The sequence below is a fragment of the Cryptotermes secundus genome, unplaced genomic scaffold, assembly GCF_002891405.2.
Source record: "Cryptotermes secundus unplaced genomic scaffold, Csec_1.0 scaffold1005, whole genome shotgun sequence".
NCBI lineage: Eukaryota > Metazoa > Arthropoda > Insecta > Blattodea > Kalotermitidae > Cryptotermes > Cryptotermes secundus.
In genome coordinates, this window is record NW_019737399.1 from 41,939 (window position 1) to 57,855 (window position 15,917).

At 39.3% G+C, this 15,917-nt stretch overlaps 1 protein-coding gene across 7 annotated transcripts in view; it reads right to left on the bottom strand.

Moving 5' to 3' along the window:
* Positions 1 to 15,917, bottom strand: part of LOC111870386 (ATP-dependent translocase ABCB1) — a 59,348-nt gene that overhangs the window by 24,611 nt on the left and 18,820 nt on the right. For all 7 annotated transcript variants that reach the window (XM_023862635.2, XM_033753824.1, XM_033753820.1 and 4 more), the window contains 5 exons: positions 14,586 to 14,710; positions 12,897 to 13,092; positions 10,045 to 10,269; positions 9,281 to 9,406; positions 5,554 to 5,757 (listed from right to left, as the gene is read on the bottom strand). In XM_023862635.2, the coding sequence (XP_023718403.1) occupies positions 5,554 to 5,757; positions 9,281 to 9,406; positions 10,045 to 10,269; positions 12,897 to 13,092; positions 14,586 to 14,710 (876 nt within the window). The remainder of the gene's footprint in view (positions 1 to 5,553; positions 5,758 to 9,280; positions 9,407 to 10,044; positions 10,270 to 12,896; positions 13,093 to 14,585; positions 14,711 to 15,917) is intronic.

Genomic DNA, 15,917 nt, shown 5'->3' on the forward strand with positions numbered 1-15,917 from the left:
GGAAATTGCTGAGTTCCCACAGTGACAAACTGAATACCAACAGACTGTTGGGTAGGGATATCTGTGGCAACAAACTGTTTGAAACAGTGGGAATAATGCATTTCCACACCCACAAGCAAAGAACAGGTCAAAAAAGAATCCTCTGTTGTCCTTTCATCTCCAGGGATGTTTGCTTGTTGTTTGGGCTATTCCTATGCAATGGCCCACCGTTATTGCGTTTCCATGGAAGTAACCCTTCTGGATTCAAGGCATGGGACAATATGTTCACATGCCACAAAGCATTTCTCCCACACAAAATAAAGTGTGCAGCCTGGTGTCCCGCTCATGGAGATGTCATTACAGTATGAGCTAGTTGAAGCAGCCTCCACAGTCTAGGGGTAACGTTCCCACCTCATGACTCAAGTTACGCGGATCGTGGAATTTTTAAGGGCGGAAAAATTCAGGGAATAAGTCCTCCAGGAGGGACTTTAAGCCATGGGTCCTGTGTTGTAGATTTACAGCACGTAAAAGATCCTCATGTCTCTAGGAGACCTCTGAGCAAAATTAGGCAACAATTTCCCGCCCAAGTAGTTTCCAGTGCCTCTGGTAGATGGGGGAAATATCAGGTACCAACGGCCGACCTCGTTGGCTGAACGGGGCTGACAGCACACACCAGTACCGGTAGGGTATGGCGATAGTACAAATTAAAGGGGGACGCACAATGGACCAATAACTGGTCTAAGTGCATGGGGAAACCCAGCCCCTCTAATAATAATAATAATAATAATAAATAATAATGAGCTAGTTGAATCAGTGATCATGTGAACTCTCTCACCCATCAATCCACTTGTTGCCCAGGAAAGCTCCCATCCAAAAACATAGCAAAAACACATTGCTTTGACTTTTTATTGCGTTTCTATATGAATTATTCTCACATAACCCACTGATTCATATATCTGTCGTACCCCATTCCCTACACATGCCATGTAACAAGAAATTTACTGTATTCATAAGCTTTCAGCATATTCAACAGTCTACAACAGATTCAACATAACCTTCATTTCTGAGCCCATTAACAAAACCGTTTTAGATGTATATGCTAGTAATCTCATCCAATCAATATTACACATACATTTAAAAATGACTCACTGATTGTTGTCATCAAATAGAAACATCCTTTTGGTCAAGGCCGTGCCATACCTGAAGTGGTTAGTCGCTGGCTTACCACCAGGGTTCGATCCTGGGTCTGGTCAAGTGGGATTTGTGGTGGACAAAGTGGCCCTGGGGCGGGTTTTCTCCGAGTACTTCGGTTTCCCCTGCCAATCTTCATTCCACCAAATTCTCCATCATCGTAATCACCCGGAGCAGGCTACAATAGGCCAATTAGTGGCCGTTGTGCCGAGTGGACCCAGTTGGACTCCACCTCGCACTAAGCAAATTATAAAAAAAATAATACGTTCTTGGTCATCAAATTGTTATTTTCCTAACAAATTAACTTAACAAAAGTTCCATATCTTTGATACCATAAACATTAAAACACTGTGCTTCTCAGAAAGCAGTTACATCATAGATAATAACTGTCTAAAAGTTTTTGCTTTGGTGAACTTAAATTGCATGACCTTCCAAATGAGATTGATCAAAAGGCTTTAGAAATTCAGAGTAAATTCTTTTTTGGATTGAATAAACTATATCAGATATAATAAGTTGGAAAAAATGCATAACAAAGAACTTCACAACTTGTACTGCTCACCACATATTATTAGAACGATCAAGTTAAGGACGATAAGATGGGCAGGGTACATAGAATAAGTGGCATCATATAGGGTGTTGGTGTGAAAACTTGAAGGAAAGAGACCATTACGATGTAAATGGGATGATAATATTAAAATGGATCTTAGAGAAACAGTATAGTAGGTGTGACCTGAATTCTTGTGGCTCAGGAGAGACCAATGGTGGCAACATGGTAATGGAAAATCAGGCTCCATAAAATGCTGCAAATATCCCATGTGGCTAAGCAATTGTTGATTTATCAAGGACACAGTTCCAGGGAGTTATATATAAATGATATCAGGCCTGGCATGTGATAACAGAGCAGTCATCAAGCAGTAAGAAATACTTATATGACAGCAGCACAAAACAGAACCACCTGACATATACATGGGCCATTTGGAAAGTAACCTCAGCTTATTTTAGGTAATTAATGAAGGAGCATGGGACAGGTCACTCATGTGAGGTAGCGTCACATGACTCATAGCCTTGTAAACCATCACCTAGTGTTTGTTCTTGTCTCTACAGAGTTATGATGTGTCCTGTGATTGATAATCTTGCCAGCTGTGAAATTTGTGCTGTTATCCATTTTCTTCATGCCAAAAGCATGAGTGCTATGGAAATTCATTGTGAATTATGCACAGCAGTTTAAAGCCAAAATGTAATGAGTGAAGGAACTGTAAGACAATGGAGCAGAATGTTTTAAGATGGGCAGGGAGAACAAATGTTCATGGTGGAGAGTGAAGTGGTTGGCCATCTGTAGTGAGTGATGATCTTGTAAAAGTGTTGACCACAAAATTTGTGAAAGGCAGAACTTCACAATTTCAGAACTTTCATGTGAATTTCCACAAATTTCATGCACTGTCCTCTACGAGATTATCACAGTTGGTCCAGGCTATCACAAGTTTATATAAGATGGGTTTCAAAAATGCTTATGGGTGTGCACAAAACACAGAGAATGGCTTTAGCTTTGACTTCTTTACAGCAAACCCACAAAGATGGCACTGAATTTCTAAATCATATCCTATGAGTAACAGGTGATTGAAACCTGGGTTTCAATCAATCAATCAATCAATCAATCAATAAGCTGTCAAAGCTGTGAATGCACAAACATTCACCAAAAAAGACAAAAAAGTTTAAACAAACACTGTCTGCCTGCCAGAAAGCTGATGACAACTGTTTTCTGGGACAGGAAGAGTGGTGATGGTGGAATCCAAGCAACACAGGACCACCGTAACATCAGAAGTGTATTGTGAAACACTAAAAAATCTGCATAAATCTGGCGATTCAGAAGAAAAGGCACGGAATGCTGACATCCTTTACAGTGATCCTCCATGACAACGCATGTCCGTATACAGCGGCTCGCACTTGAGAACTGCAGTCGCATTTCAACTGGGAGTTGTCTGACCAACCTCCTTACAGCCCTGATCTCACTCCAAGCGACTACCATCTTTTTACCTACCTGAAGAACTGGTTGCGATCACATCACTTCAACACTAATGAGAAGTTGATGGAATGTGTCAAATATGGTTGAGCTCACAGGTGGCAGATTTCTTTGACACAAGCATGCAAAAACTTATTCACTGATATGACAAGAGCCTCACTTCCGACAGTGACTACGTTGAGAACTAGCTTAGGGATGTAGGTATTTCTTGTATACAATACTTTTTTCTTATTGCTTGTTTTGTTAACAGCTCACTGCAGGATACTTTCTGCATAGCCTTTGTACATGACTACAAAATCCCCTCAATTCAACTGTACTTAATGACCATACACATAAACAAGGACTGAACACAATTCTGACATATATTACTTTGTTTCCATTCAGCCACAGTAATCAGTGAAAGAACACAAGATACTTAACCTGCCATATCACTAGAAATTATAGAAAGTTCAGATTTTGTCTTTCAGTGCATACCAAACACTTACAGAATATTTAAAAAAAAAAGTCATGGAAGGGACACCAAAATTAATGGCATCTGTGATGTAATAAGTATGCCAGATAGTGCAACATCTGACACACAGTCCTGCCATACTATGCATACTGAATGATGCTGACTGGTTATGGAAACTAAAGTTAACAGATCAATAATTGGAACTATATCTGTGTTGTGGAATATAAAACTGAAAGAAAATGAGGTAAAAGAAAACTTTTGGAGCAGAGTATCTGAAAGAGGAAATAAGATGGAACATACACACAAAAGGGGAGCTCATGGGAACAGGGGAAGACACAGAATAATGGAGATGAATTTGTCACAGGATGACCCAAGTTGGCAGAAACATCATCTGATAATGATAAAAATTATGTTTTCCTGCAAAAAATTACATGATCACATCCAATTTTATACAGCAGTACGATGTGGATATTTGAAAATGTGACCTTAACAACTGGTCATGTAAAAAACATGTAGGTGGTGAGTTCATTCAGGACATGCAGATAAAAATAATCCCCAGATATGAACAAACTTCATAAAACATTAAATGTGATTATTTCTGACATTCTTCATTATTTGAGAACATAGGTGGTGGTTGCATGTACAAATTACAGAGCTAATCCAAGTTTATATATATAAAACATATTGTGACATGTTGAGCTATGGATGACGCCCCTCCCCCCGCCAGCCGTGATGCACCGAGCAAAGCCGAAGTGAGCCGAGGTTAGCCGAGTCCTAGCGTCCTGGTCACTAGGCAACGCGAGTCAACAGCGATGACGTCACCAAGGGTACCCCGGGTTGCTAGGCAGCGCGGGTATACAGGATTGCGAGAGACGACGGTAGTAACAGCGGTTACTACCGCTAGCGTTGCTAGCAACACAGCGCTAGGCAACAAGGGTGCTTATTACGTGGCCGTTTTCTGTATTGTCCAATCGAGGCTACATGAGGAGCAGCGAAGGCTATTCACAGTCAGTCCTGGAGCTACCTCCGAGTTAGTCCTTGAGTTAGTTCCAAGTTAGCCAGCAACTAGTCAGTTGTATTCTGGCATTTGGAGTGCACTATTTGTGATACTGCAGATAGCAGTAATCGTAAATCTGTAATTTGGGTGATTGTAAGTACGAATGTGAAATAAAATACGCCATGAAGTTATTTGTCGCGATATACCCACAATACGCGACAACTTCTGACACCAATGTAACGTGTTTCGTTACAGAAGACGCCGTAGAGATGGTTAATTGGTTTATTTAACAATCTTCAAATAACGGCTACAATTAATTATCACAATATTACGGGTTTCCACACTTTACAAACCCTACAACAAAATCTCTTAACACTATCTTCAAGAGTCTTCACGTATTAATAACGCAGGAGCTATACAAGTCTCCCTGAATTACACACTCCAGATATAACTGGTTATCACTGGTTATCGCACACGCATCTGTAGCTCGTAACTTGCGAACTGAGAACTCGTTGGTAACGCACTGACTGGCTGACTGTCACAGTACAACTGACTGTGAATAGCCTTCGCTGCTCCTTATGTAGCCTTGATCGGACAATTGTTGTCTGGTGCCGTTTGCTAGCCACGCTGTCCAGAGTTGTTGACTTCTGCCTAGCAACCGCGATATCCCTCGGTGACGTCACCGCTGTTGATTCGCTTTGCATAGCTTCAAGGTCGCGGGGACTCGGCTAACGTCGGCTTAGCTCGTGACGTCACCGCGCGTTGCAAGTTGCATAGCTACCAGGATGCGGGGTGATTACTCGCCTATTACGCGAGCGCTACGTTACCGCTACGTGCAGCTGGGGAGGTAGGGGTCAACATGTCACAATATTTTTAAATACAATTTTTTCTCTGTATTATAAACATGATACAAACCTGTGGTAGTTTTGATATAAAATCATGGGCATTTGCTTCCTTAGCAGCCTCTTGGATATCACTTTCTGTTGCTCCATCAGCTCCATAGCCAATGTTCTCAGCAATGGTGGTATTGAAAAGAACTGGCTCTTGTCCAACTACACCAATATGTTTTCTCAGCCATGAAACATTGAGTTCTTTCACATTATTACCATCTACCATAACCTATACAGAAAAAGTTTCCAAGCATTATGAAGAAATTCCAAGTAGTCATTATTAAACCTTTCTCTTTCATCGACATATCTGAAGCCTAAGGTTTGCCATTCTGTCATTATGTAGCAGTCAAGAGCTGTTAATAGTCATGGATAGGACAAACAGGTTGCCTTGAGATGTATCTATGCATCAATCAGCATTGCAGTCTTGACTTCTGCTGAAAACAAATTTCAACTGTTGGTACTGACCATATATAGTAAAATAATGATTTAATGTATTAGAGAGGACCAATGAATTGTTTTTTTTTAAGTCTCTCATTGAAGCAGGCAGTCAGCATTGAGACTACATATACAGTTTCTATGGAATGATGTTGTGGGAACATCCCACATTATCACGCATTTCTGCAACGCTCGCTCTTCACATCACTTTTCACCATCACGCGCGCTAACCAATCAGATTGCTTCAAACGTTCGTATTTATACTGTGATCGCTGCTAGCCCGCATCTACGTCATTACGTGCACTAGCCAATCAATTCTTCCTCCTCAATTTCGAGTTTCGCTCCGCCCCTCCGAGCAGTGTATAAAAAGGGGCAGCTCCAACGCCGAGTATTCAGATCAGTTCTTCAGTTCATCATCAGACTACGAGCTAGCCACATCAAGCAACATCAGCCAGCAGGCTTCGTCGCCAGCGCTCGGTCTTCGGAGGCATCAGCAGGCTGCGCCAGGCACGACTGCCTCGGCCCTCCGGCGCTCTCACACCCGACTCACTGGGGCACCGCGCCTGGACTCGCCGGTGGTCGTGTTACTGTTAGACCCACTGGGCATCTGGCATAGCCACTGCCTCATGACTCCTACGACCGCGCTCAACGACTAGCCTTTCACCAGCAGACACCGCGCTGCGATCAAGCAACCTCCAACTCACGCCGCTGCGCGGCAACCAAGCAACCTCCAGCCATTCACCACAACTAGCCTTTCTCCTTACCGGCGCGCGCCGCACTACCTATCCGATCAAACATCTCAGCAGCCACGGTCCTTTTCAGGGCCAACAAACTGTTCCGAAGAAGTGGGTTGTCATCGGAGTAATGACAAAAGACTACACATCAAGAGCCCCACAATGGTTAATGAATGTGGAACAGTTGGTAGAATGAGAATTGGCTATGAAACCGAAGTACTCAGAGAAAACCTGCCCTTGTGCCACTCTGTCCACCTCAATTCCCATGTGATCTGAAATAAGATTGAACCAAAGCTGCTGCAGTGGGAATCTGGTGACTAACTGCCTGAGCTTTGGAACAGCTCAAATGACTGGTGGTCTGTGGACTGTAGCCAGAGACGGTAATTGTTTATTCTGAAGGTTCTGCCTACTGGTTGCATTTGAGATCATTCAGAATAACATGTGGCTGTGTATTAGCACAATGGAAGACTAGAAAGTGTAGATTGGAAAAAATGGAGTGTATCATGGTAACCTTGAAATACTGACAAGCAGTAAAATTTATAAAGTGTCTGTCTGAGGGCCAAATCACTCAACCACTGACTTTTAGAGTTAGTTAAGTTGTGACAGAAATGCATCTCTGTGAATAACAGTGAATGAAACAAAGGATATTATGATGCTCTATCACTCTTTTTCTTTCTTAAAGAAAAAGATTAGTACTTTTGACAAAGCTTATTTTTATAGGTACTTACACCTAAAAATATTTTGTCCTGATAAGAGCACCAGCATATTGCTATTCTATCCTACTGTAAATGCAGCTGTTTTCCAAGAAGCTTTCCAAGTTCATATATTAAGTATTTTCGATAAAGTTTGTTTTTAGCAATTTACTGTTGAAATTGCAATGGCCTTTAAGCTAGTTACTTAATGTATTTATTTCCTGGGTTAGGCATCTGTCACAACAATCCCAACTATTGTATATTTGTAACAGCTGGGATAGCGCAGTCAGCATAGCAACTGACTATGTGCTGGATGACTGAGGTCCCACAGTTTGAGTTCCAGGATTCAAGAATATTCATTTCTTCATGTCGTCTAGACCAGTTCTGGGGCCCATCCAACCTCCTATCTAATGGATACTACAGGTAAAGGGGCTGGGGCGTGAAGCTGACCACACCTACAACTAGTGGCGAAGTCAAGGAAACATGGGTCTATACATCAATTTCCCCATATGTCTTCATGGCATAGTGTTTAATTAGTTAAGCACATGGAAAACTTTACCTTATGGTACATTCATTTTCAGCTTATTCAATGTAATTTTCAATAAAATCAAATGGTTTGAATGTTAATGTTTGAATGCCAGCAGCAGTATCAAACCGAAAGCACTCTTTTTAATATATAAAATGTTGGTATAAATAACTGTCCAACTTCACCCAAAAAATGGAAGTACAGACTTAGAGAGGTTCAGAAAAATGTGTCAGAAAAAGGATTATATAGACAGCAATGCACTGAAGTAACAGATTTTTCTACCTCTTCTTAATAATCTCTCCCAAATACTATTTACCTCTCAAAATAAAGACTCTGTTAAACCCGTTCAAATATTCCACCTACATTTGTTTCAACAAAATAACCAACTCCATAAAGTAGAGCTCTTCTTAAGAAGTTAACCATCATTCAGACACTGAAAAAATTCCTTGCTCTTAATGGAACCCAAAGTTCAGCAAGGTAAAGGGCCCGAAATTATCTGACTTCAGATTGCAGTCCAGGTGCAGAGATCAAGATGTCATATACATCCAGTGTTCCAGCTTTCTGGCGTCATGTAACATTGCATTCAAAAGTTATTGGACATTGTGTTTTCTATGGAGTCTGTGTCATATTAAATACTCAATATGTAGTGAAAGGAAAGTAGGTGATTAGTTCTTCCAAGAATGTTTTCTAATATTATCCTTCCATTCATGCCTACATTTTCGAAAAGGTCTCTTACCTTTAGATATTCCAGCCAAAATTTTTTATAAATTTCTCATCTTTCCAATACATGCTACATGCCCTGCCCATCTCATGCTTCGTGACTTGACTGCCCTATTAATATCTTGCAAAGAGTTCAAATTATGAAGCTTCTCATTAAGCAGTTTTTCAAGCTATTCTTTTAAATGAGGATAATGAATTTTGCTGACTGCTACTTCTTCCCACACCACTTGTGTTCATTTCATCCTACCATTTCTCATTTAACAAAAAATTGGTACAGAATCCTTCTCATTTACTCACGCACACACACTATTCTCTTCATGCACAAATGTGGCTTAAATTACTGTTCTAATTTCAATCCAAATCTTGGATCCCAAGGATTCATATTGTAACTGGTTCCTTTTTCAAAGCATAGCAATACAGGATTCTAACTGTATAGGTCATTAAAAGCTGATCCACACTGATTCACTTTTATTAACAATATGAGAACTCAGGTTCACTTGATATTACTGGCTTAGTAACTTTTTTGAATGTTAAGACATAAATGATAGCATGGTGGACAAGATTAACTATAAACAGCGATCACATTCTCCTGATACTCAGACATAGGCATAAGTCGACAATAATGTATATTAGGAAAAAGCTCACCATTCCTTGCTGTGGGTCATAAAACCGCTGGATGAGCTTGATAAAAGTTGATTTTCCACATCCAGAGCTTCCCACAAGAGCCACTGTCTCACCACAGTTTATATCCAAGTTCAAACCCTGAAGTACCTGCCATGAAAAGGTTTTTCAGTTATTTGATGCATGCTTCTTATAGCCTCAATCTGTCTACTTTTTTCCTTTTAATATCAATTTGTATAGTTCTTAATTATATTTTAATTTTGTAACTTGTCTCATTTAAAATCTTTATCTTTTATTGCATTTTATGTTTTATATTACTGTATTATGCTATACTGTCAAAACCCTAACACTACTGTACTGAATTATACAGAACGCAGTTCAAAAGCTTAAGAACACATTACTTGTATTTGCCTGATGATGGCTTTCTGAAAAGCCGAAACATGTAGCAAAGTACTGTTAAACATCAACTGTTTTGTTTTTGTGTTGTGACGGATTTTAACAAAGTAATTTAAGCAGTAACATTACTGACTTGTATTTAGGGGTCTGGTTTGAATACTGACCAACTATCCTGAGGATTTATGGGGACTTCCTGAGCTTCCCTAGAAAATTCCTGGACAATATCATTAAATTAGGCTATGACATTTTCCTTTCCAATAAAATCTTGACTATCATCAATAATTCAATGTCAAACAGTCCAAACTATTAACAGTGTTAGTAAATATACTACACATAAATACACGTGAACCAACAAAAAAATACGTAAGGCACAGTGTGTGGGATTCACTTACCTTAACATCTGCCCTAGTTGGATATTCAAAATGGACATCTCTGAAACATATGTTGCCATTCATCTGTTCTGGGCGCTTCCCATCTTTAGAAAAGTTATTGATAGGCGAGGCATGGTCAATTACTGAGAATATTCTTGCTCCAGCTCCTTTGGCCATGGAAAAGGCCTCAATATATGCAGACAACGTACTAAAATTCAGTGAAGCCACCATAACTCCAACAAACACCTGTGCCAAAATGATTACTGTCAATGTCTTCATAATTTGTCCCATGTATCACACCAAGGTGATTCAGGAAACTTTACCACAGCTGACTTATGGCTTCATTTATCAAGGATCCTGAAATTCTAATTAGCATTATATTATATAAGCCTACTTTCCTACTGCACAGATATCCAGTGTTATAAACCTTGTGTTGCTAATGTCACATTTATAACATAACTTCATAACCCAGCAATGAAATGCAATGTAGCTCAAGGGTTACTCTGCTAGACTGAATCCTGAAGCAGTCATATTTTTGTTCCCAGTAATTATAAATATGTTAAAATTATTAACATCCCCACCATCATTATCATCACCAATTATTATTTTCTTTTTCATAAGATACTATTATGTAAATATACATTTCTGTCTATGTTAAATTAGTAGGATATAGCTGAGAAGAATTTTACTTTGCACTGTCATACTCATAACGTATGTAACTGCTGACCTATAAACAGCAATCCCATGTAGTTCAGTAGAAGTCCACTGACTATTCAGAGGAGCCAACTTCTACAAAATTATAAAGCATTACAACCCAGAAGACTGCATTCTTCATTAACTCCATATCAACTTTTGCATGCCTAGCTCCAATAGTGCATTAGTTATAAACTTCAAAATTATGTTTCCAAACATCTATTATCAAGCATCCCTTCAAGTTCTTAGTGTTACGCCTACCAAATTATTTCACATGCCCAAGTGTATGATATTTAATTGCTATGTTTGGTGTGGGTGTTTATGATCTATTTTCAATTTAATACTTTTTAACCTTTAAATGCCAGATTTCTGAAATGGTGGTAAGCTTCAGCTTGCTGGAGTTTATTTAAATGCCCACTGCTGGTGCACGTTTAAATGCCCACTGCTGGTGCACGTTTAAATGCCCACTGCTACACTCCGTTTAAATGTCCGTTCCTGTTAGGGCGCCTAAACAATTTTAAGCATTGTGTTTAAAAATGCTGTATCTAACACAATTTTTATGATAAATGGATGGAATTAACTTTGTTTGTATCAACAAAGAACATAGTGTCACATATTATAACATGAGCTTTGCAAATTTTTATAGAAAGAGTTATACTTTATTCCCCCTCGTTGGTGGCTCCACCTAATCGTGGTGAGGGGGTTTGAGTATGCCAATGACCCTGAGAGCTATACCAGCGGTAGCGTAGCTACTGGCAGGGCCTCCCTTGCTGGACAGGTCAAAGGGTAGGCATCAGACGAAGAGAGACACCAAAAACTGATGCCGGAAGCAGCGTCATCAGCAGCGACTTGAAGCACAGAGTAAATAATGCTCGAGATGGTTCAAGTTCGTATAGCAACAGGCGTGACCAGAGTGGTTTGAACGGCTGTTGTACTGCGATGTGGAAAGCAAATGGAAAAACTACCACATTATCACTTTTCCTGGATAGTCTCTTTCCAAAACCAGAGATACCATGTATGCGAGATATTTCATTTGAAGGAGAAAGCTCTAGATCGCATCAAGTGGAGGAACTGTTTTGGAAGAGACTGTGGACCTGTCGTCTTGACAGATTACTGATGAATGAATGAATACTTTATTATCAATTTTTTTCTTTTCATTTTGATGCGTACTGTAAAAATGGTTTCCAAGTTCTTCACAGAGCTGTTCTGCATTATAAAATCAGTCCAGCTTGTAACACTTGACATATTTTAGCAGTCCCTGGTGTCATAAAACAGATGGAAGCAATAAAATCATTTGGTCTTCTACTGGCAAGTTTCATGCCTTTGTTACACTCTTCATATTTTCGAATCTTTTGACTAAAGGACAGAAGAATGGAAGCATGGCTATTCAAGAAAAAGCTAGAGGAGTCCCTTCTTCAGTGCTAAGACCTTCCGTTATAGCTGCAAGAGATTACTGACCTTTCTATGGTCGTGAACAGACAGTTGCATCATGGCTGAGATACAGAGTGTGATCTGTTTTCTGTACGTTCATAGTGAAATCGAATACTGCAGTTTCATTTCAGCCTATATATACATCAAGCAGATAACAACAAAAAAAGGTATGTACATCGAATTTTACTATATATTTTAACACATTAATCTGCAGAATCTGCAGTAAAAGTACTGGCTCGTGGGTGAGTTTCATTATAACTCATACGTATACTCTTTTTTGTTGTTGTTCACTTAGGTATAATTTTAATTCGTCTATTAGGGTTTTACTGAAGTCTGTCTGGTAATTACTACATTTAAAAATAAATATTTAGGACTGTGCATGTGCTTCTACTAGATGTGTGTGCAAGCACTTCCAGCAGCGGAGTTTAAATGCCCGACTGGCCAAATCGGGGTGCTTTGGCCATGATGACCATACTCATCACTGGCCTGATTGGGGCACTTCGGACATTAAAGGTTAAAAGTCTTCATATTTATATTTATTTATTTATATTGTAAATAAATATGTTTAGTTGTTTTTAGATTAGATTTGTAAACTACTATTTGTAATGTAAAATGTGAGACAGAAAAGGCACTGTTCTTTTGCTAGTCTGTGAGTCAAACAAGGTTGAAAACCATTCATCAAAGGGACATGATATGATGTTATGTTTCTTATAGGAAATAATTCAAGCAAATGAAAAATGATTTCTTACTGTGACCATAGTTTGTGGCATGTACACAATTTCATCTTCAGGCTTGTACTTGTCTTCCAACACCAGACCAACACCATACCATGATCCTAGTGCATAGAATGTACACATCAAAGTCAAAAGGCCTCCAAATGCAATTCCTGAGATTAGTCCTCTTTTTACACTGATGTTTTTGGCATTTATAAGGTTGGCTTTGTACCTGCAAGAAGAATAAAATGTAATATGCATAGCAAATTGTTTATAACCCACAGTGCAATCACGAATGTGAAGATACAGAACATGCAGTTGCCTTATTCAAACCCACCTCAATAGTACAACATTTTATAAGTAAAGTTGGACCTACATATAAGGTGAATTAAAAAAAATTGGGCAATTTGCATTTAAATTGTGGAAACTGTCAGACAGTACTCTTGTGGACATCACACATACTACATACTGAAGACAGCCTAGGCATATTGTGGGGTTGCTGCTTTGACCAGTGAAGCTCATGCAATCATTCGTAAACAGGTGAGATCAGCTATTGAAATCCACCATTGTGAACAGTACAACCTCATTCAGTTTCTGTGGTACAGGCAGGATAAAACACTTTGAGATTCCCAGAAGACTGTTAGCACAATATAGCAAAAACTGAACTACACAAAGGAAGATGGGTGGGTGGAAACGTTCCAAAGTGATAAAACAAGCATCAACAATGAAGCGCTAGAGTCATCTGACCACTTCATGAACAGCAGACAGATGTACTATTGTCAATGATACAGCCAATAAGTTGGCCATCTCCTGTGGATCTACATATTCCACCACCCATGCCAACCTTCAGTACCACAGAACTTGTTCAAGGTGGGTGCCAAAGCAGCTTAAAATAAGCATAAAAAGGAATGTGTGGAAACATGCACACAATTTCTGCAGTGCTATCATGAAGTAGGGGAGGCTTTTCTGCAATGAATTGTCATAGGTAATGAAACATAGGTGCACAATTATGAACCTGCTAGCAAATGTCAAAGCATGGAGTAAAAACATGTGCCATCACCCAGGATAATGACACTAGAAAGTGTGTCTTCTGCTAGCAAAGTAATGTTGACATGATTTTGGAATATTAAAAGGCCCATCCTCCAGATCATGGACAGATGAGTAACAGCACATGGTCTTATGTTATGCTTGGAGAGCAGTAAACAGTAAACCCAAAGGAATGTTGTCAAAAGAAATTGTTTTGCAACATGGCAATGCTTTACCTCATATGGCAGGAGTGACCACTGAAATCCAAGCTTGCCATTCATTCAGCATACAACCAAGATGGCATCCCATCTGACTATCATATTTTTAGACTATTCACAGATGTGCTTTGTGGGCAATGATCTGCAAATGGTCAAGAGCCCAAAGATATATAATGCATGCATGGCTTCACACACAACTGAATACAATCTTCACAGATGACATCAGGAAGCTCAGGGTCTCAAGTGACAAATACATGGAGAAGCTACAACACTGTGTACCACTCCCTCAAAACTATACTTTCATATGATACAACAAGTATGGGGTGTAATATGAGGTCTCTCATGCCTTAATGCAAACCTCATTTTTACATGATACGTTCGTTTTTCGCATACATTACTCTGGAAACATCTGGTATAGAGAAAATGCCACTAGAAAATTTAAAATTGAATACATAACAGAGAAGTCTATCCTTAATCATACCTCTTCACTTCAGAATCCTCCCCACCAAATGCTTTAACAGTCCTGATAGAACTCAGAACCTCTTCTGCAACTGAACCAGCAATTCCATAGGCTTCCATTTCCTTCTTTGACAGTCTTGATAAGATCTGGGATAAATGAGATTTCATAAAATATAATTTAGTATTTGCGAATGACAGTAACAAACAACAAGAATTTCTGGGAAGAACTCATGACACCTACTAAAAAACGAATGTTTCAAATCATAGCTTAAGGGTAGTAAAAACACTAAAATAAAGCTGTATACAATTTTGTGATCCACTTCTGTGCATAATTTCCTCTAGTACTAATTCCACCTATATTCAAATTGTTAGATGTAACCTCAGTATTTCACACCACATGTATATTAACATATTGTAGTGTGTACAGCAGCTGCTATGCAATGACTGAAAGATGGGAGGATACCAGGGCCATTTCTGGTCAATGGTTTGGTAAACATATTTCTGATGCTAGGTAGCAGATTCTTAATAATGCATCAGTTGGACTACAACAATGGAAGAGCTGTTTTCTACATGGTCCGTGCCGAGGGGTTACAGGGTCAGTTTAGTCAGTTCTGTATGGGAGTCTGTGAAGAGGGGACTTGAGACAGAGGCAGAGGAATAGCCACTGTTGAAGCCATTACTGAGAACTGAGACTGAGAACACTAGACTGTGTGCTCTAACAAACTATAAAGTTTGCAAATAGGATGGAGTTATAGTTATTTGTAGTTACAATCTGTAAATGGTCAATAAATCTATTCATATCCAAAACCTGTCTGTAGCCACCCATACGCATGACAACTAGTGTCAGAAGTGGTTGGATTGGAAAGGATTAAATCAATGGAGTCAGAAGGTGTGCATCTGAACATGAATGCACTCACTACAGATTAGTGATTATAAGTTTTGTTTTACATAACCGTTCAGTTTATTTCACTGTCAGACCTCATATACAGATGTGAAACTTGATCTCTCACTGTTAGACTATTTGAACTGACAAATACATTTTCATCAACCCATGTATGAATCACCATGCCAAGCAAAGATGCCAAATCACTACTGCACTTTTTTCAATTTCCTGCCATTAATAACCCACACATAGTGGCTGTGTGAACTTCTGAGATTGAAAGGGTAACATATCCACTACACATATTACCCTAAAATTTTTAAGTAAAATCCAAATTTAGTGTTCTTACATTCACAATTTCAGAAGTGGAAAGCCTGGTCAATGAGGATTTTGACAAAGAGATACATGCAGACTGGGCCAGTTGTGTATATCATGCTGTAGAACTGTAGGAAGATGATTACGCAAAAGAACTAG